The sequence below is a fragment of the Microcebus murinus genome, chromosome 30 (genome assembly GCF_040939455.1).
Source record: "Microcebus murinus isolate Inina chromosome 30, M.murinus_Inina_mat1.0, whole genome shotgun sequence".
NCBI lineage: Eukaryota > Metazoa > Chordata > Mammalia > Primates > Cheirogaleidae > Microcebus > Microcebus murinus.
The window spans coordinates 2,557,999-2,585,293 of NC_134133.1; the positions used below are offsets into that span (position 1 = coordinate 2,557,999).

A 27,295-nucleotide genomic window follows, 5' to 3' on the forward strand; every position below is an offset into this window, starting at 1 on the left:
TAGCCTCGCCTCCCTTAAACGTGCTTCGAACACTTACGTCAGCCTACAGTTGGGCAAAAACATGTAACAGAAATCCTATTTTATAATACCGTGTTGCGTATCTCATGCAATTTATTGACTACTGTACTGAAAGTGAAAAACAGAATGATCGTATAGCTTATGGTTTCTACCGACTGTACATGGTGAAGTCAGACAATTGTTGAGTCGAACCATTGTGAGTGGGGGACCACCAGTAGAGATAATAAAAGTAGTGCCTACCTTGTTTGATTGCTTCATGATTTCATTGATGTTTTGCCCAGGGCCTGCTGTATACACGATAGATGTTCATTACAGATCAGCTATTCAGCGGTTATAAGAGGAGTTCTTGGGACCTGCACAGTCACGTTAAAGGAAGGGCATGATGTCCACCTGTGCTTGCAGGTGGACTTAAAAACCGTTTCCTGAAAATGGAATGCCGGCGTCAGCCTGGGCAGCAGACAGCTTGCCACCGCCGTGGACGCTCAGGCAGGAAGCAGGAGGGCCCCCGCGGGTCTGAGCACTTGCTGTGTCCTCAGCCCTGATAGAAGGGGCCCTGAGGGGATGGCTTGGACTGGCAGGCTACCCCGGGAGTGGTGGGCTTCCGTGAGCCGGGTCCGCCACTGGAGTGAGGAAGGGGCTGCCGTCTGGCTGGCTGGGGATCTGGCGGGTCTCTGGCCAGCCTGAGTCCCACAGAAGCTACAGTCTGGGATTTGCTTTGAAGCATGGCTCCCCGAGACAGCCTGGTCTTCCCAGTGGCCAGGTGTGACACTCTGGCTAGAGCAGCAAGCCTGTCTCACGCGTGGAGCTCAGAGTAAGAGCTCTGAGTCAGCCCAAGAGGGGAGCCGGGCCTGCTTGTTTGCACTGAAATGCGGCAGAGGAGTAGATAAGAACCAGTCATTCATTAATTTTATTCATTCTCTTTCCAGCACCTTCTACACACTAGACCCTGGGCCTGGCTCTGAGGGCACAACATGACTACTGAACATGAGAGTTCATTTTCTTGAGCAACTGCTACGTTTCAGGTCGCATCAGCCCGTGGGACACAGGGACTTGACACCCCGCTCTGCACATGGGCTCCTCCCAGGCTCACGCCCGTGGTGGCGTCGCTGGGATCTGAACTTGGGCAGAGCGACACGGCATACTGGTGCACGCTGCTCCAGACAGGCAAGGACCGCCTGGCCGTGGGTGGGACTGCCAGGGGCACAGGCTCAGCCAGTGCAGCCGGGGCCCTGCTTCCTGGGGAGGAAAGGGTGCAGAGTTCCGGGGGCCGGAGCTTCGAAGTCAGCTGTCGTGCGTATGGGGCATTCAGGAAGGGTTTGGGCAGGGTCCTGGGCTGCAGTCTAGAGCAGAGAGACTGACGAGGGTCGGGGGAAAGGTGGCATATGTGTCCCCAACAGCTGGGGATGAAAGTGTTGGAGCCCTGAGGGCCTCTGGAGCTGCCGCGGGCGCAGCTTGTGCCTGGGCAGCGGTGTCACGGGGCCCTGGCACACTCTCGTCTCCCCATGTTCCTGCGTGCTCATCGGACGCAGCTACTCGCATGGTTTCTTCTGGGGAAGTGCTGGCGCGTCCGAAATCTGTGTCCAGCCTCAGCCCTTCTGAATTCAACCTGAGTGCACGCGTTGCGGTTCAGTCAGCGGGTGTTACTGAGCACGGACTGTGGGCCCTGCCCTGCGGCTGGAGAAGCTAAGAGTGAACAGAGGAAACATCTCTCTGCCTTGGGGGAGCCACATGGGGGCCGGGGGAGACGATGAATTAGAAACAAGCAAATACTGAGGATATTAGATGATAATTAGGACTTTAGAAAAATTAAGCAGGCAAGGGGGTGGAGAGTGTGTGTGTGTGTGTGTGTGTGAGAGAGAGAGAGAGAGACACACACACACACACATACGGGGCTTGTGGTTTTTGAGAAGGTGGCCAGGGAGGGCCTCATTGAGAAGGTGACATTTGGATAGCGTTGGGAAGGCAGTGAGGGCATGAGACACGAGGATATCTCTGGGGACAGCATTCTAAGCAGTGGGACCACAGGTGTGACTGTCCGAGGCTTGGCGTGCTTGTGCGGGGTGGGGTGTGGGGGGAGGAGGAGGAGGTGAGGCAGGTGAGTGCCAGACCCTGTGGGCCTTGGGGGTCACCATGAGGACTCACTCCTGAGTGACACGCAAGAGTCATCGTTTGGGATTCGGCAGAAGAGTGCTGTGAGCTGACTTGTGTTTTATTTTTAAATTGTGGTAAAATACACATAACATAAAATTTGCTATCCTCATCATGTTATCAAGTGTAGAGTTCAACAGTGTTCAGCGCGTGCATGTTGTGCAATGGATCTCTGGAACTTTCTTCATCTTGCAAAACTAAAACTCCATACCCGTTAGACGACAGCTTCATTTCCCCCTGCCCCCACTCTGCCATGCTGCTGCCGTGCTGCTTTCTGTCTCTCAGTCTGACTGCTTTAGACACCCCGTGTCAGTGGAGTCATGCGGCAATTGTCTTTTTGTGACTGACATGTTTCATTTAGTGTAATATCTTCAGGGCTCATCCACTCGGTGGCATGTGTCAAAAATCTCTCTTCTGTTTAAGTTTAAGGCTGAATAATATTCCATTGTGGGTACATGCCACATTTTGTCCATTCATCTGTTGATTAACGTTTGGGTTGCTTTACCTTTTGCCTGTTGTGAGTGATGCTTCTGTGAACAGGGCTGTACGGATGTCTCTTAGATCTGCTTTCAGTTCTTTCAGTACTCAGAAGTGGAATCACTGGATCATATGGTGATTCTGAGTTTAATTTTTGAGGAATCACCACACTGTCGTCTTCAGCAGCTGCAGCATCTTACGTTCCCATGCACAGTGCCCGGGGAACAGTCCACTCTCTCCACATCTGCACTCACGTTCGTTGTTTTGCTTTTTTAACAGTAGCCATCCTGATGATGCCTCATTGCGTTTTTGATTGGCATTTCCCTAATAATGATGCTGAGCATCTTTTCATATTCTTGTTGGCCATTTGTATGTTTTCCTTGAAGAAATGTTTATTCAAGTTCTTTGCTCCTTTTTTCAAATTGGATTGCTTGTTTTGTGTTGTTGCGTTGTAGGGGTTCTTTGCGCATTCAGGATGTTAGCCCCTTCTCAGATATATGACTCAACATGTTTCCTCCTATTCAGTAGGACACCTGAGCTGACTGTTTTTAGCAGGGTCTCTCCGGCTGCCGGGTCAGGGATGGACCGCAAGTGGGCCAGGATGGAAGATATGGGCAGCAGCCCACTAACCTGGTTATCTTCCACTTCCAAACTGGAAAATGATGGATCGCTGTCAGTGCACCCCCGGCTGTCACCTCCGGCTCTTGTGGCCTGTAGTCCTGTTACTGTTCCCCTGTGCCTGTGTCCATATCACCCCGTCTCTTACCTGGCCCACTGTGATGTCCGCAGCTTGACTGGAAGGCATTTTCTGAGGTGGTCCTGCCTGCCCCACCAGCTCCGCCGTCTGGTCCAGGCTCCTGGCCTGTCCCCGCCTGTCCCCTCCCAGGCCCAGCATCCCACCCTCAGATACCTGCCCCACATCTTCTCCCAGGCAGGACTGAAGGCCCCTGGCTCCTTTCTCGGACCCTGCCGCTGTGGCCCTCACTCCCACACACCCTTGTTCCCATCTCCGTGGCTGCTGCTCTGGCCAAGTGGGAACCTTCTCCAGCCATGAAAGAGGCTTGTCTTCCGCACAGCGTCCTTTATCCAGAGTGGGAGGCCTAGGATGTGCTGGCTCAGTGGATAAATAGACTGGCAAGAAAGAAGCGAAAGGTATAAGACCAAAGAGGAGGGAGGTGGGGAAGACGAGGGAGATGGGGTGGGGGCGGGGGCAGTGTTGGGGTTTGCAGCTGTCCCACGGCCTGCAGCGAAGTCCTGGCCACACCAGAGACTCTTTGTGCTGCTTGGGCCAGGGTGCCGTCCCTCTGTCTGCAGACCCCTTTCCTGTCTCCCTGGCACAGTATTGAGAGTTCCCGGATAAGGCTCAGCTCTGTCGCCTTTATTTTTTGTTCTTTTTCTTCCCATACTTTACATAATAAAGGTTTTCTTCTCTTTTCTTTTTCTTTTGGAGTCAGAAAACTGAAGAGACTATCTTTATTAAAGACCTTAATAAAGAACTCAAAGGAAGTGGCTCTGGAGGGGAGGGGAGGAGAGGTGACGGGAGAGGGTCCTTTCATTCTAGGGAGAGTTCTCTGTGTGCAGAGTTGTGCCCTTGTAAGTGGATTTTTGAGTTCAGGGCCTGGGAGACTTGTGAAAAAAAAAACAAAGGAGTCCCCGAAAAGCCCCAGAGCTTCTGGGAAAGAGGTCCTTGTTTATGCCTGTTGGAACTGATTCGGTCAAGTGTTTGTTTAAAGGAGATGCCACTTGGTAAGCGACGCCCGGCTTACTTGTGCTGCATTCGAGAATGCTTTGATTGGCCGGAGATGCTGACACTGTTGACTCAGAACTGGCCCGAGTGTGAGGGCCAGGGACCCAGCGGCCTAGCGCCACCACCCAGCAGATTGCTAAGTGGCTAATGTCGGAGTCAGGGCTGTGGTGGTTTGACCCTGCCGGGCAGAGCAAAACCCACAGCAGGGTGGTGTGAGCTACCTCCAGCCTGGGGTGGCATTTGTTGTCCCTCTCCTGACTAATAACTACTGGTTGGTGGGTTAGACTGTGGGTTCTGCAGACAGGATTAAAGGTGCTTTCTCGGCAGGAGGGGTGGTAAACACACCGCACGTCTGCCGGCACTTCAGCGAGGCTTGAGGTTGGATCATCCATGCCCCGAAATTAAGGGTTGTGACCCCATCTCCCAGATGAGAAAACCGAGGCAATTAGGGCTAGAGTAAGAAGGTTTAGGGGATTCGATTCCAATTAGACCCAGCAGTGAGCTCCACTCTGCCTTTGTAGATTGTTAGGATTTTGTCATCTTTTTCTTTTTTTTTTTTTAAATCCTTCGTGTCTGTCTCTGTGCCTGCTATGTGGTAAGCGTCGGTGAAATGTGCAAAGTGACGTGTTAAGTTGGATGAACGTGAACTCTGGGCTCAGGTGCCTACATTCTCGGAGGTGACAGGGCTGGCCCAGGCCCCGAAGGTTCTATGTGAAAGTCGGATCGGAGCTGTCTGGCTGCGCTGGGCTCACCCTTTGTGGTACACGCATCGGGGGGTCTGGTCGCGTCATGCTGGTCTCGCGTGGTCTTTCGTGTCACCACTGCGCCCTTGCCCTTGAGAAGAGCGGCCTAGGCCTCGCAGAACCTTGACAGGCACACTTGTCTCAGGCACGAAAATGCAACATATTCTACCCAGCACCCAGCCAGCGGGTAATGACTCGATGGGAACATGAACAGGAGATGCCATTTTAAAAGCATCACTGCATTTGTAGTTTTATGAAGAAGCAAAACAACTAGGAAGAAAGTATCTAAAAGAACTGGTGGATGAGGAGGGAAATAATAGTTTCTTGTAGTCACTTTGCAGAACGAAATGCTTGAGCTGCTTCCCTCGGTGTGTTTCAGACAACACAATAAGATTCGCAGCGTGGAGGGGACCCGGCTGAAAGCTTTCCTTTCCTTGGAGGTGTTGGATCTGAGTTCAAACAACATCACAGAGGTCCGGAGTTCCTGCTTTCCACACGGGCTGCCCCTAAAGGAGCTGTAAGTACCTGTGCTCCGCTGTCTGTCCCTCTGCTTCCGGGCAGGGTGGCGGCTTCCCCAGCACCCAGGTCTGGATGCAGCGCGCACGGTTCCTTCTCTGCTCAGCCGTGGCCTGGCTGAGTCGCTGGGGAAGCCGCAGGCCTTGGCTGCCTCCGCAGGGCAGAGGGCAGGGGGCAGGGGCCCGTGACCTGTCTCCTTCCGTGTGCCTGTTGATGCAGCATTTCCAAATCCCGCAGCGCCACTCCCCGCTTACAGACAGATGAGGAAGCTGAGGCAGGGGGAGGTGAATCAGCCTGTCCAAGGGACTCGCCACTCAGAGAGGACGGTCTGGGATTCAGATGCGGTCTGTCCTGACCACAGAGCTTGCTTGCTTTCCCGTTCCCCAGACTGCCTCCCAGGAAAGCTTCCAGAGAGGGCTGGAGGGCAGGCAGGGTCCTGCGGGGGGAGGCTCTGACAAGGCTCAGCGTGCCAGTGCTTACCCTGCGCTGTGAAAGCAAGTCGCTAGGTTCTGGGGGAGGGCCGTTGCTCTAGTCTGTAGACTTTTAGCACTTTTTAGATTTTTTTTGGTCTGTTTCTGTCTTACCCATGTTAATGCCCCACCTCACACACAATGGATGGTAGACAAGAAGGAAAAACGTTAAAACCTGCTTAATACACTACTTGTTGGTAGGGAAGTACTGCTTTGGGAAAGAAACTGAAAATTCAGGCTAAAGAGACATTTTCCACCTACAGGTAGTTTTTATTCCCCATATTATTACCGTTTCAGAGCAAGTTTGGAAATCCTTTTCAAGGCTCATTTGGGGGTCATCGTGACCTGTCTTTTCAGGGAGGATGATGGGGCTTGGCACACAGATTTTCCAAGTAAAGATCCCCAAGGAGAGGAGTGGTTTCTTTCTTAGGCTGCACCAAGACTCCAGAATTCGGGAACAGGAGGCCTTGGCCATGGCAAAGCCCCCAGTAGGGTCTTTCGAAAGGTGTCCCCAGCTGCCACCTGCTTGCTTGGGACGAGAAACCGCAGCTGCTCGGCCGAGCTGCACTGACCTTCTCCCTGCGAGAAAGCAGGAGGGACTCTGTTTTGGCAGCTGCGGGCAGTGTGTCTTCATCACTCAGGCTGTTCTCCTCTAATCTCGAGTGTGAAGAACAAACAGTCCAGCCCCATCTGCGAAGAGCCCTCATGTGCCCTGTCCTGGGCCACTGCCTGGTGGAGAGACGAAAGGGCCTCGCGCCTCTCCACTCCCTGTGCTGGAGAATTCTCCCTGGCCTTTCGCCTTTCCATGTAGGCCAAAAAAAAAAAAAAAGAGAGAGAGAAAAAAAAGTATTATTTGTCTGGGTGAGACAGGAGGAGAGGTGTTGGCGGGGAGGTAACTTCTCCCAGGAATACCGTATTGTTCTTCTCTTTTCTTTTTCTCATAATTTGCATGCAGTGAGAAGCACAGATCAGACGCTGGGGACAGTCTGTGTTTTCTGTGCTGTGGCAGTGGGTGCCCTGACGTGCATCACCCCCTAAGCGTGGGCACATCGGAAGTGTTGCTCGTTTTCTCCAGAGACTCTGTGCAGCTCTCCAGCTAGAGTGTTTCTCTGGGGCATTTAAAATCATCACAATGAATTGACCTACGCACATGTATTGTGTAATTCTCTTCGGGGAGACCCAGTTCAAAATTAAAGTCCGTTTCCCCACATTATTCAGTTGACTCCAACCTGGCTCTCGGCTGACCTCCTGCTTTCTAGGGCCTTCCTCCTCGGCCGTGGGCAGAGTGGTGCGGGAGGGGCCGTGCAGGAGGCTCCTGGTGTGTAGGGGGGCTGGGCACGGAGGTATTTGATGTCCACGCCACCCTCTCGGGGTGGCCCCCCGGCCACGAGGACGGGGTGCTCCAGGCTGCACGGAGGCTTGCCCGCGGCCTCGGTGGGACAGTCCTGAGGCCTGCGCTGCTCTGGCTCTCCATCTGGAAGCCTCGTGACGATACACATCTCATTGGAGACCTGTCCCTCTGGGTGTGTCTTTCCTTGTTTTCCCACCGGAGACCCGGCTGGGTCTGGTGTCTGTAACGAAACGAGGAAGGCCTCCTCCGGACCACGGCGCTTTCTTTCCTGAACCATCCCAGCAACCTGGCGAGCAACCGGATCGGCACCCTGGAGTCCGGAGCATTTGATGGCCTGTCACGGTCGCTGCTGACTCTCCGCCTGAGCAAGAACAGGATCACCCGGCTTCCTGTAAAAGCATTCAAGCTACCCCGGCTGACACAGCTGTGAGTACAGAAACCCGCGCTTTAATTACGGCTAGCCAGACTTTATGGGGGCCAGATTTCCCCATGGACCTCGTACCAAATGCGCCCCCTTCCTTGTTCCCCCTTGGTAAAGCTCAGCACAAACTATCGTTAACGGCCCTACGGCAACACCTAATAAAAGCAAATTAGGAGCTGGGTCTGGTGCCCGTGGGCTGCGCCAGAGAGAAAAGGATCCACTAGTTTGTGCACGCCGGGCTTCCTAGCCATTTTCCAGAGTGAGACGAGGAATCCTGCTAGTTAGCCGATGCCGGCTCGTGCTTAGGCTGCGTGGAGTTGGTGTCTTAGTGGTTTAGTGCATTTTTGAAAGGGACCCATAAGGTCTGTTCCTTGGACATGGTGATATCTGACTCTTCTTTGAGCAGTTTGAGAGGTTAGTGTAGCCAGAGGCAGCAAGCGAGAGATGGGCCTTTGTCTTCCTCTCCTAAATCCTGTAGTTGATTTATCATTTTATTTTATTTTTTATATTTTTCCTCCTCCTGTCATTCCCAAGATACATGATATTTTCTTTAAAGGATTTACTTAATGTTTTGGTGGTCGGGGCCGTGTGCCCGCCTAGACACTCAGAGCTTTGGATTCAAGAGGTGCTCCAGGAACCAGAATCTTATGAGAGTCTCCCCCCAGCCCCAGTTTTTTGTTTTGTATCCTCTTTTTAGCGGAAGAGTGTATTTCAGGAAAATAAGCCAATATGGGGAACTTGGTTTAAACAGAACAAAGCAGTTGTTGCAGGCCAAGCCGGCAGCAAGGCACCCCGGCCCCCCCACCTGTGCTGCTCCTCCCGGGGCTGAATCCCGGGCTCTGTCTTTGCAGTCTGCGGAGGAGAAGGGCTCGCTGACACCGAGGAGGCTGTGTGGGGCGGGGTCATGACACAGTGCAGAAATATTTGGGGAAAACCGAGGGCTTTCTGGTTAGCCGTGTGTTCCCCCTGGCCTTCCCCAGGGTTGCTGAGGGTCCAGCCCACCCCGATTCCTGCCATCTCGTGGTTCACTGGAGCTCCGTCATGCGGGGCTAGGAGGGGCTAGGAGCCAAACATGTGTGCTTCCTGGGGTGTCCCTCCCCATCCCACCCTCCCCCACGTGCCACAGCTCCCTCGACACGTGGAGACCGTGTGGGATGCCCCGAGTGGAACTCGTCATTGCCACTCGAGGCACAGCGGCTAGTTAGGGCTTTCCTGGGCCGAGGCAGCAGGTGTGATCTCGGTTGCTGAGCTCACGACTCCTCACCTAAGACGCCCCTCCCGAGTCCCAGCCCCGTCTTCGCTGCAGAGTCACGGGTGCACGGCGCCAGCAGCTCAGGGAGGACCGCAGGCTCACACGGCTCTTGGAGCGGCTGTGGGGGCTCCCCGTTCCCCTCTTTCCCGCATCAGCCGTGGGCGGCAGCATGAGCACAGCTGTGGCGGGCGAGCCCTGCCGTGGGCTCCCCTGGGGTGTCCCGGCTCCCCGGGGACCCTCCCCAGGGTTCCTCCTCCGGCTCGGAAACCCAGCAGGCCGCCTGGGGGTGGCTGTGGGAGGGCCTGTGCCTGAGCCGCCCTGACCCCTCGTCTCCTTAGGGATCTCAACCGGAACCGGATTCGGCTGGTCGAGGGCCTCACGTTCCAGGGGCTTGACAGCTTGGAGGTGCTGAAGCTGCAGCGGAACAACATCAGCAACCTGACGGACGGGGCCTTCTGGGGCCTGTCCAGGATGCTCGTGCTGTGAGTGCGCCAGGCCCGGGGGCTCTGCGCTGGGGGGAGTGCCTCTCGAGGCCTGTTCGTGCGCCGCGTGTGCGCGTGTGCCCCTTCAGCTGAGCACTGGGGTGGGGTGCCTCGAGAGGCCTGTTCGTGCACCACGCGTGTGTGTGCATGTGCGTGTGTGTATCTGTGTGCGTGTGCGTGCGCCCCTTCAGCTTAGCACTGGGCACGGAGTAGGGCACCCAGTCCCTGCCCTGTGGGACTTCAGCTGGGCCCTGCTGTCTTTGGGGACCCAGCCAGGTCTCAGGGTGCTTACCCAGCAGACACGGAAGTCTCTTGGGGGAAGCATCCCTGGAAACAGTCGCCCACGAGGTTGACAGAGGTGGAAGAGGGAGCTCGTGCTGGGCCCACCCCCACCCATGCCTGCCCCCCCACTCCCCTGTGAGGGTGGGGCCACAGGACACACCCCTGTCCTCTCCACCCCACCCACACCTGCCCCCCCCACTCCCCTGTGAGCACGGGGCCACAGGACACACCCCCGTCCTCTCCACCCCACCCACACCTGCCCCCCCCCACTCCCCTGTGAGCACAGGGCCACAGGACACACCCCCGTCCTCTCCACCCCACCCACACCTGCCCCCCCCCACTCCCCTGTGAGCACAGGGCCACAGGACACACCCCCATCCTGTCCACCCCACCCACGCCAGCCACACCTGCCCCCCTACTCCCCTGTGAGCACGGGGCCACAGGACACACCCCCGTCCTCTCCACCCCACCCACGCCAGCCACACCTGCCCCCCCGCTCCCCTGTGAGCACAGGGCCACAGGACACACCCCCGTCCTCTCCACCCCACCCACGCCAGCCACACCTGCCCCCCCACTCCCCTGTGAGCACAGGGCCACAGGACACACCCCTGTCCTCTCCACCCCACCCACGCCAGCCACACCTGCCCCCCCCCACTCCCCTGTGAGCACAGGGCCACAGGACACACCCCCGTCCTCTCCACCCCACCCACGCCAGCCACACCTGCCCCCCCCCACTCCCCTGTGAGCACAGGGCCACAGGACACACCCCTGTCCTCTCCACCCCACCCACGCCAGCCACACCTGCCCCCCCACTCCCCTGTGAGCACAGGGCCACAGGACACACCCCTGTCCTCTCCACCCCACCCACGCCAGCCACACCTGCCCCCCCCCACTCCCCTGTGAGCACAGGGCCACAGGACACACCCCCGTCCTCTCCACCCCACCCACGCCAGCCACACCTGCCCCCCCACTCCCCTGTGAGCACAGGGCCACAGGACACACCCCTGTCCTCTCCACCCCACCCACGCCAGCCACACCAGCCCCCCCCACTCCTCTGTGAGTGGGGGGCCACAGGACAGACCCCCGTCCTCTCCACCCCACCCACACCTGCCCCCCCCACCCCGCTCCCCTGTGAGCACAGGGCCACAAGACAGACCCCCGTCCTCTCCACCCCACCCACACCACCCACACCTGCCCCCCCACTCCCCTGTGAGCACAGGGCCACAGGACACACCCCCGTCCTCTCCACCCCACCCACGCCAGCCACACCAGCCCCCCCGCTCCCCTGTGAGCACAGGGCCACAGGACACACCCCCGTCCTCTCCACCCCACCCACGCCAGCCACACCTGCCCCCCCCACTCCCCTGTGAGCACAGGGCCACAGGACACACCCCCGTCCTCTCCACTCCCACACACCGCAGGAAGTTCCTCCTGTCCCCATTCCGGGTTTGACAGTCTTTCCTGATGTGCAGGCAGGCCAGAAATGTGTAGCTCATCCTAGGAGATTTATTTCTGTCTGGTGAGCTAATCAAGGCCCTGGGTGCAGATGTTCAGCTTTCTCAGGGGAGCCTTCTCTCCAAGCCAGATGTGTGCGGCAGCAGGGCGCGCTCGCCTGCCCGTGTCACGCGGAACAGCCGCAAAGACGCGTACGGAAAGGCGGTTACTAATCTTCTCTTTCTAAACATTAAGATGTGTTTATATCTAATCCAAAGTAATGCATCCTCGTAGTTAAATAAAATCAGAAAGTAAAGAAAAGCCGTCGCTGTCTGCCCCACCCCTCGTTCCCTCTTAATTCCAGCTCTTCTCCCAGGAGGCAGGCGGGCCCGCCGGAGCGTTTCTCCTTTGGGTTTTCCGTCTTTAGTCTGGCTGGTGCTGACTCCCGGGTCCTTCCGCACATGCCCCGGCCTTGACTTGTCAGCTTGAGATTCCCTGCTTTGGAGTCAGGGATTTAACTTGCTCACGACAGCAGCCATGTCGCCCCTGCAGTCCGTGCAAATGGCATCATGGCTTTTACATGCTTTACTGGCTGTCTCCGTGCCGGAAGCCAGCTAGGCCCAGGTCCACGCGCGTGCCGTGCTGTGCTCGCTGCCCGGGTGTCTGCAGGCGGCCACCCTTCCCACGCACACCCTGTGCCGCAAGGACGGGAGCTCCCGCCAGGCTGCCCTCGCTGCTCCTCCCTGAGGCGCCAGCCGGGCTCTGCTCTTACGTACTCGAGACACCTTAACTTGAAATCCTTAAAACCGTCATTGTGGACTTTGAAAATCCAGGTGGTCACGTGCTGGGTAGGAGGACGAGATTAAAAGAATTCTCAGAAGAAGATGGAGCACCTGCCATTTGGGGTTTTGTTTTGTTTTTAAAAGAGACAGGATCTGTTCTGTCACCCAGGCTGGAGTGCAGTGGCACCCTCATAGTTCACTGTAACCTTGAATTCCTGGGCTCAAGAAATCCCCCCACCTCAGCCTCCTAAGTAGCTGGGACTATGGGTGCATGCCACCACACCTGGCTAGTTTTTCTCATTTTTAGTAGATGTGAGGTCTTGCTATGTTGCCCAGGCTGGCCTCGAATTCCTGGCCTGAAACGATCCTCCTGCCTCGGCCTCCCAAAGTGCTGAGATAACAGGCGTGAACCACTGTGCCAGGCACCCATTTGGATTTTATGTTGAACGCTTTTGTACAAATTAGGAGTGTGTGATGAGTTGCCTTAGAGGTTATTTATAAATTAAGTGCACACGCACACACTCCGGTTCTACTGTGCACTGTTCCGTCCTCGGTGCTGACCGCAGTGTCCGAGGGAGTGGTTGCCCCTTTCCTGTCTGTGGAGTGAACGAGTGACAGTCCCCTATTCATCCTGCGTGTGGCGCGTTGCCGCTCTGCCGTCTGTGGAGTGAACGAGTGACAGTCCCCCGTTCATCCTGCGTGGCGCGTTGCCGCTCTGCCGTCTGTGGAGTGAACGAGTGACAGTCCCCCGTTCATCCTGCGTGGCGCGTTGCTGCTCTGCCGTCTGTGGAGTGAACGAGTGACAGTCCCCCGTTCATCCTGCGTGTGGCGCGTTGCTGCTCTGCTGTGTGTGGAGTGAACGAGTGACAGTCCCCCGTTCATCCTGCGTGTGGTGTGTTGCCGCTCTGCTGTCTGTGGAGTGAACGAGTGACAGTCCCCCGTTCATCCTGCGTGTGGTGCGTTGCCGCTCTGCTGTCTGTGGAGTGAACGAGTGACAGTCCCCCGTTCATCCTTCGTGTGGCGCGTTGCCGCTCTGCTGTCTGTGGTGTGAACGAGTGACAGTCCCCCGTTCATCCTGCGTGTGGTGCGTTGCCGCTCTGCTGTCTGTGGAGTGAACGAGTGACAGTCCCCGTTCATCCTTCGTGTGGCGCGTTGCCGCTCTGCTGTCTGTGGTGTGAACGAGTGACAGTCCCCCGTTCATCCTGCGCATGGTGCGTTGCCGCTCTGCTGTCTGTGGAGTGAACGAGTGACAGTCCCCGTTCATCCTGCGTGTGGTGCCTTGCTGCTCTGCTGTCTGTGGAGTGAACGAGTGACAGTCCCCCGTTCATCCTGCGTGTGGTGCCTTGCTGCTCTGCTGTGTGTGGAGTGAACGAGTGACAGTCCCCCGTTCATCCTGCGTGTGGTGCGTTGCTGCTCTGCTGTCTGTGGAGTGAACGAGTGACAGTCCCCCGTTCATCCTGCGTGTGGTGCCTTGCTGCTCTGCTGTCTGTGGAGTGAACGAGTGACAGTCCCCCGTTCATCCTGCGTGTGGTGCCTTGCTGCTCTGCTGTGTGTGGAGTGAACGAGTGACAGTCCCCCGTTCATCCTGCGTGTGGTGCGTTGCTGCTCTGCTGTCTGTGGAGTGAACGAGTGACAGTCCCCCGTTCATCCTGCGTGTGGTGCGTTGCCGCTCTGCTGTCTGTGGAGTGAACGAGTGACAGTCCCCCGTTCATCCTGCGTGTGGTGCGTTGCCGCTCTGCTGTGTGTGGAGTGAACGAGTGACAGTCCCCCGTTCATCCTGCGTGTGGTGCGTTGCTGCTCTGCTGTGTGTGGAGTGAACGAGTGACAGTCCCCCGTTCATCCTGCGTGTGGTGCGTTGCTGCTCTGCTGTCTGTGGAGTGAACAAGTGACAGTCCCCGTTCATCCTGCGTGTGGTGCGTTGCCGCTCTGCTGTCTGTGGTGTGAACGAGTGACAGTCCCCCGTTCATCCTGCGTGTGGCGCGTTGCTGCTCTGCTGTGTGTGGAGTGAACGAGTGACAGTCCCCCATTCATCCTGCGTGTGGCGCATTGCCACTCTGCTGTCTGTGGAGTGAACGAGTGACAGTCCCCCGTTCATCCTGCGTGTGGCGCGTTGCTGCTCTGCTGTCTGTGGAGTGAACGAGTGACAGTCCCCCGTTCATCCTGCGTGTGGCGCGTTGCCGCTCTGCTGTCTGTGGAGTGAACGAGTGACAGTCCCCGTTCATCCTGCGTGTGGTGCGTTGCCGCTCTGCTGTCTGTGGAGTGAACGAGTGACAGTCCCCCGTTCATCCTGCCTGTGGTGCGTTGCCGCTCTGCTGTCTGTGGAGTGAACGAGTGACAGTCCCCCGTTCATCCTGCGTGTGGTGCGTTGCTGCTCTGCTGTGTGTGGAGTGAACGAGTGACAGTCCCCCGTTCATCCTGCGCGTGGTGCGTTGCTGCTCTGCTGTCTGTGGAGTGAACGAGTGACAGTTCCCCATTCATCCTGCGCGTGGTGCCTTGCTGCTCTGCTGTGTGTGGAGTGAACGAGTGACAGTCCCCCGTTCATCCTGCGTGTGGCGCGTTGCTGCTCTGCTGTGTGTGGAGTGAACGAGTGACAGTCCCCCGTTCATCCTGCGTGTAGTGCCTTGCTGCTCTGCTGTGTGTGGAGTGAACGAGTGACAGTCCCCCGTTCATCCTGCGTGTGGCGCGTTGCTGCTCTGCTGTGTGTGGAGTGAACGAGTGACAGTCCCCCGTTCATCCTGCGTGTGGCGCGTTGCTGCTCTGCTGTCTGTGGAGTGAACGAGTGACAGTCCCCCGTTCATCCTGCGTGTGGCGCGTTGCTGCTCTGCTGTCTGTGGAGTGAACGAGTGACAGTCCCCTGTTCATCCTGCACGTGGCTGTCCCTGCAGGCACCTGGAGCACAACAGCCTGCAGGAAGTGAACAGCGGCTCGCTGTACGGCCTGTCGGCCCTGCACCAGCTGCACCTGGGCAGCAACGCCATCTCCCGCATCCACCGCAACGGCTGGAGCTTCTGCCGGAAGCTGCACGAGCTGTAAGTGCCTGGGCTGGGGGCAGTGGGCTGTGGGCGGTGGGCTGTGGGCGGTGGGCTGTGGGCGGTGGGCTGTGGGCTGGGGGCAGTGGGCTGTGGGCGGTGGGCTGTGGCTGTGGGCAGTAGGCTTTGGGCTGGGGGCGGTGGGCTGTGGGCGGTGGGCTGTGGCGGTGGGCTGTGGGCGGTGGGCTGTGGCGGTGGGCTTTGGGCGGTGGGCTGTGGCGGGCTTCTGAGACGCCGCCGTGGGTGCGTTCTCCCAAAACCGGAGAGCTCTGGTCCTGGCTCACCCGCCGCACCCTGGCCAGGAGCGGGTTCAGGGTCGGGGTAGCTCAGAGGGAAGCAGGCCAATCAGTAGCCCCGTGCTGGACAGAAGGTGGACCCCAGAGCAGGACGCTCCGTGACTTGGGCTGGAGCCCTTGCCGCTCTCCCCTCTGCCTCCCATCGGCAGGGCCACGGCAGCAGCAGCAGCCCCCCAGAGGCAGGGAGCCTCCGCCCCGCAGGCCTCTCGGCTTGAGAGTTCCTGAGGTGGAGGGCTTTCTTGGGAAAGGGCAGCCACAGAAGTGTCCCCACCGTAGCCGTCTTGACGGTGCGCTAATGCCACACCAGGCCGCACGCACTTCTTTAGTGGAAGGGGCTGTTTGGGCCCAAACAGAAAGGCACGTTTGAGAAAGTCCGTGGAACGGAGAGATGGCCACACGCTCCTCTTCCCGGAGACACGCTGCCGTGCTCTGGGCACCGTCCCCACCCCCGCTTTGCATTCCGGCGGCCAGGTCGTGGCGGCGCCCGAGGTCCTGGGTGTGCAGGAAGCACGGCCCCCAGCTCCTTCGGAGGTTTTGGGGGACGCCCAGGTCGGGCCTGAGAGCTCCCCAGCTCTCGGCGCCTAAGGTTCTGGGACCGGTGGTGACAGTTTCCGGGGTGGGGCCGGGGCCGTGGCTGTGCCTCTGGCCAGGGCAGGTGACCGACAGTGAGCGCAGTGTTGCCGAGGCTTAGGGGACACACTTTCGCCCTCTGCTTCTGTCCCGTGTTGCAAAGACCGGGTGTTTGGGGAGGAAGAAAACAGTTTTCCACTAAGTTTATTCTTTCAGTTTGATGTATTCCAGATTAGTCCAATAGGTTTCTTTCTTTTTCAAGAGAGTCTGGTGGGTTTTCTCTTTTTTTCTTCCTTTTCTAAGCTTTGCTATAGACAAAGATTCACCTGCTGAAGTGAGCAGTGGTTACAGGTGCCGGGCCTCACCCCAGCCTGTCCCCTCCCGGCCTCCCCAGGCAGACTCGACAGGGTGCTTGACCTGACTGTGGATCCTTACAGACCGGGTTTTTATCTGGTCTTCTGTGTTCTGTCCCTCGCTCCCTCCTTCCTTCTGTCTCTCTCTCTCACGCACCCCACACTGGCCTGGATGTTATATTTCCATGAATCCCTCGTTATCTGGTGCAAAGTGCAGTAGTTCTGTCCCTGTCCTTGTGCACTGCCCTTGGGTTTCCTGTGTGTCCGTGTGAACCCTCTGGGGTCAGCGTCAGGCCACTGGAGTTGTACATCTCAGCTGGTGTTGGGGGGCTTCTGAGAAGCTCTGTCCTCGGGCTGTGACCCCACCAGCGAGCTCCAAGGACCCCTGGTGCCGCCAGGGCTGGGAGCTGGGGAGCAGGAGCCGTCCTCTGAGTGCCCCAGGCCCGAGCCAGCCCCGGAGCAGCCTCTGTGGCCGCCAGAGGGGGTGTGAGTCCACGGGAAGGTGTCCTCCCTCCCCAAGTGGGCCTTGGGCTTCCCACGTCCCCCTCTCTGGCTGGTGGACAACACCAAGCCGTCTTCCGTGCCCTTCAGAAGGTGCGGGGAAGGTCACGGAAGGGTGTCCTGCCCGGTCTCTGCAGCTTGCCCCATGTCCAGGCTCTTTCCAGCGTGTTCCCCGCCCCTCCCGTAAGCTAAATTCTTCAATTGCAGGTGAGGATGTGACTTTGATCTCCTGCCAGCTCTTTGAGACTGACAGACACTGTGACTCATTTGTCCAGGAGAGAAAGAATGTTCCTCCCGTCACCTTTAAAAACTCGCTAATCTTCTCTGCATTTATTTTCCTCCTTCCTGCCCCAGCCGGCATTCCCCGTTTCTCAGCGATAGGTGACCATTATATCTATCAAGTAATCGGCCAGGGCTGTGTCAAGCGTGGCAGTGCCGGGAGGGAGGTTGGATTCTGACACTCAGGTGACTGGGACGGAACCCGCCGTCCCCGCCGAGGTGCAGCCGCGGCTTCCGAGGCAGTGGCCAGTGGCGCCCTCTGCCGGCCACTGCCGGGAGTGACGGGCTCCCTGTCAGAACCTGCCGGGGTCCTGCCCGAGGTCTCTGTAGCCCGAACCAAGACCAGCCGTGGACACCAGCAGGAAGGGGTCAAGCCTTGAGAGTCGCTGTGTCACGTGGCCTTGCGTAGTCCTCACAGTTGAAAGGACAGCTTGGTGTCTGACCTGCGCCCCAGTCTACGAGTCAGACTAGATGGATGTGGGCCCTGATGAGTTTCTGGCTGAGTGGCCACTTACTCCTTTGATATTTCTGCGGCCATGAACACGTGTGTGTGTGTGTGTGTGTGTGTGTGTGTGTGTGTGTGTGTGTGTGTGTGTGTCCTTTCCCACTGAGATCCGGCCAGCTGCAGCTCCGTGTTCAGGAAAAGAGAGGGAGGGCAGCTGCACGTGGCCTGCTGGTGACATTCCTCCCCCACCCCGCCAGGGTCCTGTCCTTCAACAACCTGACACGGCTGGACGAGGAGAGCCTGGCAGAGCTGAGCAGCCTGAGTGTCCTCCGCCTCAGCCACAATGCCATCAGCCACATTGCGGAAGGCGCCTTCAAGGGACTCAAGAACCTGCGAGTCTTGTATGTATTTCACTCTCGACAGGACGGGGGTGGGACAGGCCAGCTGCTTTGCTGGATTCCATTCTCAGTGGCTTCGAGTCAGAATGGGGTCCAACGCTGACTCGTGTGTGCAAAGTCTCAAACTTTTAATATGATCAATTGAAAAGTAGCAGGTTGAACAGAACAATCTCTCGCATTCCCCCAGGAGGGTGCACGGTACACTGTCACCAAGCAGGGATTCCCACGTTGTGCCTGGCAGGTCGCTGTGGTCCTGTTGTTGGGAAAAGCTTTCCCCACCCTGAGGGCCCCGAGCGGCCTGGGAATAGCAGCGTGGGGCAGTTTGTCCAGTCTGGAGCCTCCAGTTGTGACTTCCATTTTTAAGTCCCAGTACTTTTTCTCCAAGCCAACTGGATCCTGCAGCTCACCTCTCAGTCTTCGCATACTCTGTGTCTAGGATGCCATGTTCCAAGAGAGCTACTTAGGGAGTCCTAAGTCTTTCTCCTTGCACCTCATTAGGGGAGTCATTTAACAAAGTGGAGGTGACGGTGCCGTGTCCCTCCGAGTTCCTGGTTAGGTGAGGTTGCCAGAAGTTGCTGCAGGGTGCTTCTCTGGGACTTTGATAAAACTTTTCCATTGTTGACCTCAGAGAACTTGCAAGCACGTACCAGCGGAAAGCCCCGCAGAGGCAGTGGAGACGGTGGCAGTGGCTCGGAGGCCCCCTCCCCAGGCATGTGACAACCGGGAGCAGGGCCACCGCACTTGCACCTGGCAGTCGGCCGCGGAGCAGAGCCATTGTGGGGCGTGTGAAAGGGCCGGAGCCGAGCCATTCAAGGAAGGTCAGCCGGGAACCCTGGCGAGGCCTGAATGACAAGGCTGGGAGCGCTCGGACTGAGCTGGCCAGAAAGAGGAGGAAAGCTTTGGCAGCCAGGGCCAGGAACAGGGAGACAGGCACACAAAGCCGCAGCCCTGCGCCCCTGGTTTTTTCAGTGGGAAGATAATAGGGAGGAACCCATTGAAAGAAGCCCCTTCCAGAAGCAGAATCGGCTCTTTGGGCTTCCTGCTGTAAAAGAAAGGTCACAGCAAGCATGTCACTCTTCAGGCAGAGCTCCCTCCCTCCCTGCTGGCAGCCTCGGTTCCCTGGGAAGGTTCTCACGGGGCCAGGGGCAGCATCCCTTCTGTTCCTGGCCCCTGTCTGTAGCAGCTCGAGACAGGAAAGTGTAGGAACCTTGTGGAAAGCTGGAGCAGCAGAATGGGGGCCTGGTCGCCAGGTGCGATGTCTCGCCCGGCACCGCGACCCGCCCTTGGAAGCCGGGAGGCTGCTGATTCATCGGCCGTGGGGTCCTCGTCACGGGACGGCCTGGGCCGAGGCGTTGGCCCGTCTCCCTGGTGCTGGCGAGTGGGCCGCAGGTCTGACTCAGCACCCAGATGTCCCTGCTGGCTCAGACTCAGTGCCGAGCAGGCCTCGGGAGGGGACGGGCTTCGGGCTCCAGACCCGCCGGCCGGCTCCGAGGGGCCCCTGTCTTCGCCATCGTTCGTTTCCACCACGCGCTTTTCGCAGTTTCTTGGTCAGGTCCGGGAAAGGGACTCTGGTTGGTGTGAGAGCAGACAGGAACTCCCAAGGAAACTTCCGGGCTGGTTCTCTGTGCCAAGGGCCAGATGTCTGCTCTCTGGGGGCGGAACACAGACGGGGCTGTCCGCTCGGCCTCCCTTCCCTTGAGCGTGGCCCTCGGTGCAGAGGCCTCGTGCTTGGGCTCGAGTGAGCTCTGCCGAAAGCCTGCGACAGGCATGTGGCCCTGCGAGGTGTGCGGAGCAGGGCTTCCGGCCCAGGGCCACCGTCCCTTCTCTCTGTATTGCAGCCAGGCCTCCAGCTGCACCTGGTGACTGCAGCTTCCGAGGGGCAGGTGGGTGGGAGCCTGCTCTCCGCTTCGTGCTCACGCTGGGCGGTGAGCGAGCTTGCTTTCTGTCCCCTCCCCAGGGATCTGGACCATAACGAGATCTCGGGCACGATAGAGGACACCAGCGGCGCCTTCACGGGGCTGGACAGCCTCAGCAAGCTGTGAGTATCCCGGCGCAGCCCCATGCCCGTCCAGGCCCAGCCGAGCAGAGCTGGCTCCGTGTAGGTCTTTTGTTGGGGGAGGACAGTGACAATGAGAGTAGGGGACAGCTCAGCTCCTTGCAGGCCCGGGGCCTCCCCACTGCCTTGGACGCTGGGGCCTTCAGGGTCAAGACCAGGCGTTCGGTGGCCTAGCGGAGCTTTGCTTGGGCTCAGTTTGCAAATGATGTAAAAACTGCTAAATTTTTTTTTTTGTCCTTTAAACAAAGGAGTCTTGCCCTAGAAGACTCCTTTGTACACAACCTTTACATACGGTTTCTAGAAGTTGTGTGACGCGTGTAAATTAGCTGAGTAACTTTTGATGGCTTTGAGGCCCCTCAGTATTTTTGTTGTCAGTCATGATCTCAAGTGGAAACAGTTATCACCAAGGGCGACAGTAATAGCCATTTTGAGTTTAAGGTTTGGGGTCTTCTTTCCCTAGCTCCTGGAACCTGCCGGTTCTTCCTGCCGGAGTGTGAGTGCGTCGGTGCGTGTGTGGTGCCTCCCGGGCTCCCGAGGGCGGCCTGTCTTGTGCAGCGTTTCTATCGGGGAGGAAAAGCAGAGGCGTTCGCCCAAGAGGACCCAGCCGGCCGGCGGCAGGGCCAGCATTCGGCCCTCTGGCTCTGGAGTCCACGTCCTCTGGCCCTTGGCCTGCCTGCCCTGCTGTCCCTGCATCTCCCCAGCACTTTCCGTAGACGCCGCCTAGGGACGTGTGTGTGGGGGGGTCTGGGCAGTCACTGCTGTTTGCCAGTGGGTTGGAGGACAGGACAGACGAGGCCATCCCCACTCAGTCCCCCGTCCCAGGGAGCTGAGCAGAGTGCAGGTGTCGAGGAACATTTTGGGAGCCCTGCTGGCGCGGAGGACTTAGGAAAGCCCGTAATGGGGACAGTCTTTCTGTGCAGTAAATGCTTCTGATTTGTTTTAAAAAGTGTGGCTTTTCTCGCCTTTTATACCTGAAAGGTATTGATCAGGAATAAGCTGTTCTGGCTCTCTGAGGATTGCATTTCTTCTTGAGTACCCTGTGCTCTGACGCATGTCAGAAATGCTTACCAGTTTTTCTTCCCCTTCTCATCCCTAAAACGACTCCCCTTCCCTCAGCCGTGCAGTAGGTCTGCGGGAGACAGGGAGGCCCGGCGCTGCTCTTCCCCTCCCGGCCCCCAGCATTGCTGGGAAAGCTCTGTGCCACGGCCACCACACGGCGTCACCCCGTGTCGGCGGCCCGGTGCGCAGTCTGGGATCTGCCGGGCAAGGGCAGGTGTTAGCGCGGAGAGAAGGGCTGCCGCGCCAGTGGCGAGGGCCGTCCTGGGGAGGTGGCAGTCGGTGGCCTGACTCTGGGCCGGAGTGGGGCTGGTGTCAGGCCCTGCCTCCTGAGAAGGAGACTCTCGCCATCACGGACTTATTCAAGGACCTGGGGCCCTTGCACCATGTAAGAAGCCGGCCCTAAGTCGCAGTGTCCCCGGGAAAGGAGAAAGTGAGCCACAGAGGCCCCTCCGAGGACTGGGTGGCGCTAGGGAGGACCAGCAGACTGCAGCTTCCTGGCAGGACGAGGCTGTTCCTGCTCTCCGGTGCCCGCCCGCCTTCCTGCCTTGCCTGGGCCTGTGATGTTACTCTCACCTGCCCCAGGGCCCTGTCTCAGGGTGGTTCGGGGTCCCCCAGTCAGTGTGTGAGGAGGAAGGGAGGATTCTGAAGCCCAAGGGACAGGCAGAGAGGAGCACCCAGCGACTTGCGTTTGCACGTGCCCACGATGTGGTCCCAGCTTGCCTCAGTGTGCAGAGCGTGTCTATGTTTGGGAAACGCGCAGAACTGCACGAGGGGGCAAAGCCCCTGGACTCCCGCCTGGGCGCGGCTGGGCCCGCAGATGGGATTCACGGGGGCTTTGCACGCGTCCACCTCAGCCCTGCCCGGTGCCTGCCACCCCGTGTCGGCACGCGCCAGCAGGCCTGGGAGCCCCCGGCTGGGCTGGCGGGGGTGGACGGGACAACCTGCGGTGACTCCCCTCTCCTGCCTGCTCCAGGGTGATGCTGGGGAGGCCAGGCCGGCTGTCCCTCCCTGGGAGCCCGGCTACGGGGCCGAAATCGCGTCCTCCCGGCCCACAGCTGCCGCTCTGCTCTCTCCTCCCAGCAGCCCTTTATTAGAGCCATCCCAGCCCGCCGGCCCGCTGGCCTCCCCCGGCCCCAGATGTCGGCAGGGGAGGGTAAGGACCCGTCTAGTCCACCAGCAGGATGATTATTAGCCCCTGCGTAATTGAGAATTTGAGAATTTGTTTTATTGCTATTGTCACCATTAGGAATAACAGCGTGCCCCCATTGTAAAAGGGGTCAACGTGACTAATATTTAATGGGTGAAATAAAGCACAGCTTTTTCCTGGATCTGGTTTACGGGGGTTTCGCTAAACAGTTCAATACGTCCCCACTGGGACCCGGAGCCCGCCGCGCCTCGGCCCGGGGTCTGATGAAGTGTGGAAGTTGGCAGCGCCCCGAAGCGCCGGGGCTTGATGCCCGTGAGCTGCGAGTCGCTGGCTGGCGCTGTGGCCGAGGAGCCCGAGTTCGCACGGCCGCTGGGTTTTCTGAGGGTTTGGTTCCTTTGTCTTAAAATAAGTGTTCAGATGGAGAGAGGCTGCAGGAAGCCTTTCAGGACGAGACCGTTTGCCTCCCAGAGAAAGCAAAGGCCGAGGGGCGCCCCTTCGCCCTGCGGAGACGGGAGCCAGAGCCGGCTCTGTCTGAGGCCGGACTCGGGGTTCCGTGGGGGGCTGCTCAGCGGGCCCCAGAAAGGAGGCTGTTTCTGCTGGAACTGGGGGCCAGGAAGTCCTGCGGTGAGGTGGCCGAGTGGGCTGGCAGTGTGGCAAGCCGGACGCAGGCAGCCCTGCCGTGCTCTGTCTCCTTCAGGGCTCACGTGCTTCCCGCACTCGGCCTGCCGCTGCCGGCAGGGGTGGTCTCAGCAAGCCCCAAACGGCCCTGCCGGGCCTTAGCGCTGGCGAGGCCGCACAGCTGACGATGAGCATCACAGGGCGGTTCCCTAGGGGGCAGGTGGCTTCCTGTGCCAGCCAGACTACAGGGACGCCTCTGGTGGGCTCTCGGAGAACCTGGACACAAGGAGGGAAACCCGACTGTTCATGCCCAGCAGCCGGCACGCTCTGGGGCTCCCCGTGTGGAGACAAACCTCCCTGGGGTCACACAGCCCCAGAAGCAGCACTCGTTCCTTCCCCGTGCAGCGCCGCGGACAGACTGGTTTCTGAGAAAACTCTGCCAGTCACGGCTGGGGTTGGAGCCCCTGCTCGTGGGGGACGGGCACTGAATAACCTCGGAGGGTGCCCTTTGAGGACCTGCCATTGCAGGAGTTAATGAGCCTCGGCCCCCCGACAGTGCGTAAGATCCTGCAGGGATGCAGCTCGCCACAGCTGTGCGCCGGCTGCCGAGCCGTCCTGGTCGGTGCTGGTCCTCCTGTCCTCCCCCTGCCTCCTTTGGGAACGTCTGTCCCCAGGATGTAGTTCTCAGAAGTAGGTGGTGGTTTCGCATAGTTTTCAGTGTCGTCTTTGACTCTGCTTCCTCTCAACCAACCAGTCACCAGTCCCGTGTCTCCTGCGAGGAGGCCGCCACACCACCCGCCACTCCCCGTGGGTGGTCCTCGGAGAGAGGCAGCCCAGGCTGCACAAGGTGGCTTCCCGCTTCACGCTGCAAGGGCTCCTTTTTAGGCCAGACGGTGCGTGCAGTCCCAGCCTGTCATCGCCATTAAGTTCTAACGGAGATAACAGTGTCTTGTTTCAGAAAAGCGGAGGCCTGCGCTCCTCGCGCTCTCCCGCACGGGCCAGCTCTCCCGCCTGGCCGCGGAGACTTGCCAGGCGGCACTGCCCTGATTGTGTGTTCTCTTTCTCCAACCCTCCCTCTCCCCCACCGCCCCCCGATTTCTGGATGTTTGGGAACCGCAGCACTCTGTTTGGAAACAAGATCAAGTCCGTGGCTAAGCGAGCATTCTCGGGGCTGGAAGGCCTGGAGCACCTGTGAGTATCTCGCCAGGCCCCGCCCGACACGCAGGCCTGCCAGCGCGGCCGCGGGAAGCCTGCTAGCAATTTAATCGCATCTTTGTAAACCGAGAAACAGGCTATTTGGAAAGGCCAGCTGCTTCCTTCTCGTTACAAGTCAGCTTCAACTCTGGCCTTTATTCTGCCTATGCCAGGAACAGTTACGGAACATATGGCCGGTTAGCGTGTTCCCAGTTAATGCAACTGGTCTGTGGATAAACACCTCCCTCCCTCCCGCCCGCCCGCCGTGCGGCCTCACCCCTGCACCGGGCTCCTTCCTGGGCCCCTGGTCTCATGGCCGCTCCCACAGGGCGCTTCCTCCTGGCCAAGCCCGCCAGCCCCACAAGCAGGTTAACACCACCACACACACACTGGGCTCACCGCGGCTTTCCTGCAGGTGTGCTTGCTCCCGAGGCCCTGGGAGGAGGGGACAGAGCCAGCCCTGAGACGGCCACGTCCTTGCCGTCTGGGGCAGATGCCTCTAGTCTGTGATGCTTGGTTTATTTCCTCCTCGAATCAAGTTCGACCTTAATTCGGTCGCGGAGGATCTGCTTGCTGACTCGCTGCACAGGCCTCAGCCCAGCACTGATGCTGCCCTGAAGGCCGGGCGGGTCCAGAGTCGTGCCCGGGTCTGTCAGTGTGGGCGAAACAGCAGGCACCTGCAGCGGGGTCAGGGCCAGCGCCCGTGGGTCGTCGTGGAACCAGGCTGTCCTAAGTTGTGCCTGGCGCTTCTGTGAGCAATGCTGTCTTTCAGGAACCTCGGAGAGAACGCCATCAGGTCTGTGCAGTATGACGCCTTTGCCAAGATGAAGAATCTCAAGGAGCTGTAAGTACCTGACTCCCGGCTTTGGCTAGCGTGAGCGAGACGGTGGGTGGGAAGCACCTGTATCCGCACGGTTCTCACCTCCCGTGAGGCCTGTGACCGCTTGGAGGCGTGCGTAAGTGTCGGCCTTAAAAAAGATGCCCTGTGGGTTCGTTCTGGTTCAGGAGTCAGCAAATGTCTCTTTAAAGGGCCACGCAGTGAATGTTCTGGACTTTGTAGGCCACAGGGTCTCTGTCGTGATACTCAGCTGTGGTGTGTAGCAGAAGGCAACCATGAATAGTGAGCACGCAGGTGTGGCTCTGTGCCCGTAATTCATATGGACAAAAACAGGTGGCTTGTTAACCACTGTTCTAGGTAGTGTGAAACAAACTCTCTCCTATAAAGTGGATAATCATCGCTTTCATCACGCCAAGGACAAGCTTTCGTCTTTTGAGTTTGCCTAAAGTGAAGGCCCTGCCTTGGTGGAGGCCAGGAGTGCTCAGCGTGGGGTGCCCAGCCCGCACCCTCTGCAGGGCCCTCGGAACAGGTAGTGGTGCCACCACGAGCATTAGCCAGGGGCTCTGGGTGACAAGGGGTGGAAGAGCCTGCCTGTGTCCCAGTCCCTGGGAGAGGAGCTAGTCCAGGCACGCAGGTAGCCACGCCCACGTTTCCTTTCTTTTTCCTGTACACGAATCTGATTCTGCAGCCGTTACGTTCTAGTGTCGGTTCCCTAATGGTGTGACTTTGGCTTCTAGATGTGCTGTCCAAATGGCAGAGGCCACAGGATGGTCATCTTTGTGCACTGACCTCACCCCCATGCTGAGGCCACTGCTGGTAGACCCTCCATTGGGCAGGGAGGGCAGGAATGGGGAAATGGGGTGCAGTCCCCGTAGCTGAGGACCTAGGCGGGCCGGTGGCGTTCTCTGAGCGGGGTGTCTGGACGCTTGCCTCATGACTGGCTGGCCGGGAGACCCAAGCCTGCGGGCGGGTGGCCTGCCGTGGAAGGGCCGGGTGTGAGAACGGGCGTGGGGGAGCCTGGGGCTCCGCGGGCAGCTGCTCTGTTCCGCCGGCCCTCGCTCGGCCTCGGCGGTTTGTACCGTGAGGAAGGGGTTCCAGGGAAGGGAGGAGATGAGTCCAGACCACTTCAGAAGGCCGGGTGGGATGTGATGAAGCAAGTAGAGTAAGACGTTACTTGCGAAAGACAAGCGGCGGGCTTGCGAGTGTTCTTGTACGGTTCCTGCAACCTTCCTGTCTTTGAAACTTTCAATACGATGTTGGGAGTAAAAATTATCTGATAAAGCGGGAAGACAGTATTTTGACGAAAGGAGGGGAGAAAGATTTTCCTTACGGCCTCTTATGAGACCGTTTTCGAGTTGGGAAGAACTGGACCTTTCCATGAAGCGTGGGTCCCCGCCGGGGTTTCCCATCAGCCGCCGCACGTGCCAGCTGGGCTGGCCGCGGGCCCGGTCCTCGGGCGGGAGAAGCGGTCGATGCCACGTGGCCATTTTCTTCCCCGTCGGACCGAGGCAGGTTGTGCTGTGCACTTAGTCATCTCGGGGTAAATTTCCACAAGCGGCGATTAGAACGTGCTCTGAGCCGGACTCACGAAGACGCGCCGTGAGCCAGCGGAGGTGGGCGGGGACGGCTGCAGGAGGGAGCCGCGTGCGGGGCCTGGGCTGCCCCTGCCTGGCTTTACGTAGCGTGTGGGTGTCAGGCCGGTGTCCTCACTGCCGTCTGGCCGCAGCCCCTTCCCGTCTGTCCTGTAGGACACCTCTCTCCAGCCCGGGTGCCAGCTGTCTTTCTGGGGCCTGGCCGCCTCTGGAGGTGGGTTCCTTGCGGAGGAGGCAGCAAATCCTCTCAGGTGCCAACCCCCCCCCCAGGCCACCGAATGTGCGCTGCGAGGCTTACCCCTTCCCCCCACGTGTCTGATCAAGGACAAATGTCAAATCTGTCTTCCCCGAGTTGTTCCTGTGGCTCAAATTTAAGTATGTCCCTGGCTTCCACGTAAGTGCCTGAAGTCCCACGGTGGTGGTCCAGCGTCTTGTCTGCCTCTAGGCGTCTGCATAGTGTCCTCGCCGTTCTGCCTGACCGCGTGGAAACGCCCTCTTGGCGGGGCTGGCGGCGCTCCCGAGGGAGGCCGAGGAGTCCCTGGCGCGGCCTCCCAGCCACCGTGCTCCCTCCGCACGGCCATTTTCTCCTGGTGGACCCTCATGGCCACCTTGTGCCACCTAGAGTGGCTCTCGGGGGACCGCCCTCCAGACCGCTCTCAGCAGAACTCCGCCCGCCCGTCAAGCCGCGGTCTCGTGCGGCGCCGAGCTCTGCCGCGGGGCAGCAGCCCGGTCGTCGTGCCTTTGAGGTGCTGGCTCAGTCTTTGGGAAATCTCTTTCCAGAATTATTTTACGAAGAT

General features: G+C 58.8%; 1 protein-coding gene across 2 annotated transcripts in view; it reads left to right on the forward strand.

Annotated features, from left to right (window-relative positions):
* LRIG1 (leucine rich repeats and immunoglobulin like domains 1) overlaps positions 1-27,295 on the forward strand; it is a 108,856-nt gene that overhangs the window by 70,186 nt on the left and 11,375 nt on the right. For both annotated transcript variants that reach the window (XM_075998783.1, XM_020285355.2), the window contains exons 4-11: positions 5,513-5,650; positions 7,753-7,896; positions 9,482-9,625; positions 15,009-15,152; positions 17,854-17,997; positions 19,952-20,032; positions 23,994-24,065; positions 24,841-24,912. In XM_075998783.1, the coding sequence (XP_075854898.1) occupies positions 5,513-5,650; positions 7,753-7,896; positions 9,482-9,625; positions 15,009-15,152; positions 17,854-17,997; positions 19,952-20,032; positions 23,994-24,065; positions 24,841-24,912 (939 nt within the window). The remainder of the gene's footprint in view (positions 1-5,512; positions 5,651-7,752; positions 7,897-9,481; positions 9,626-15,008; positions 15,153-17,853; positions 17,998-19,951; positions 20,033-23,993; positions 24,066-24,840; positions 24,913-27,295) is intronic.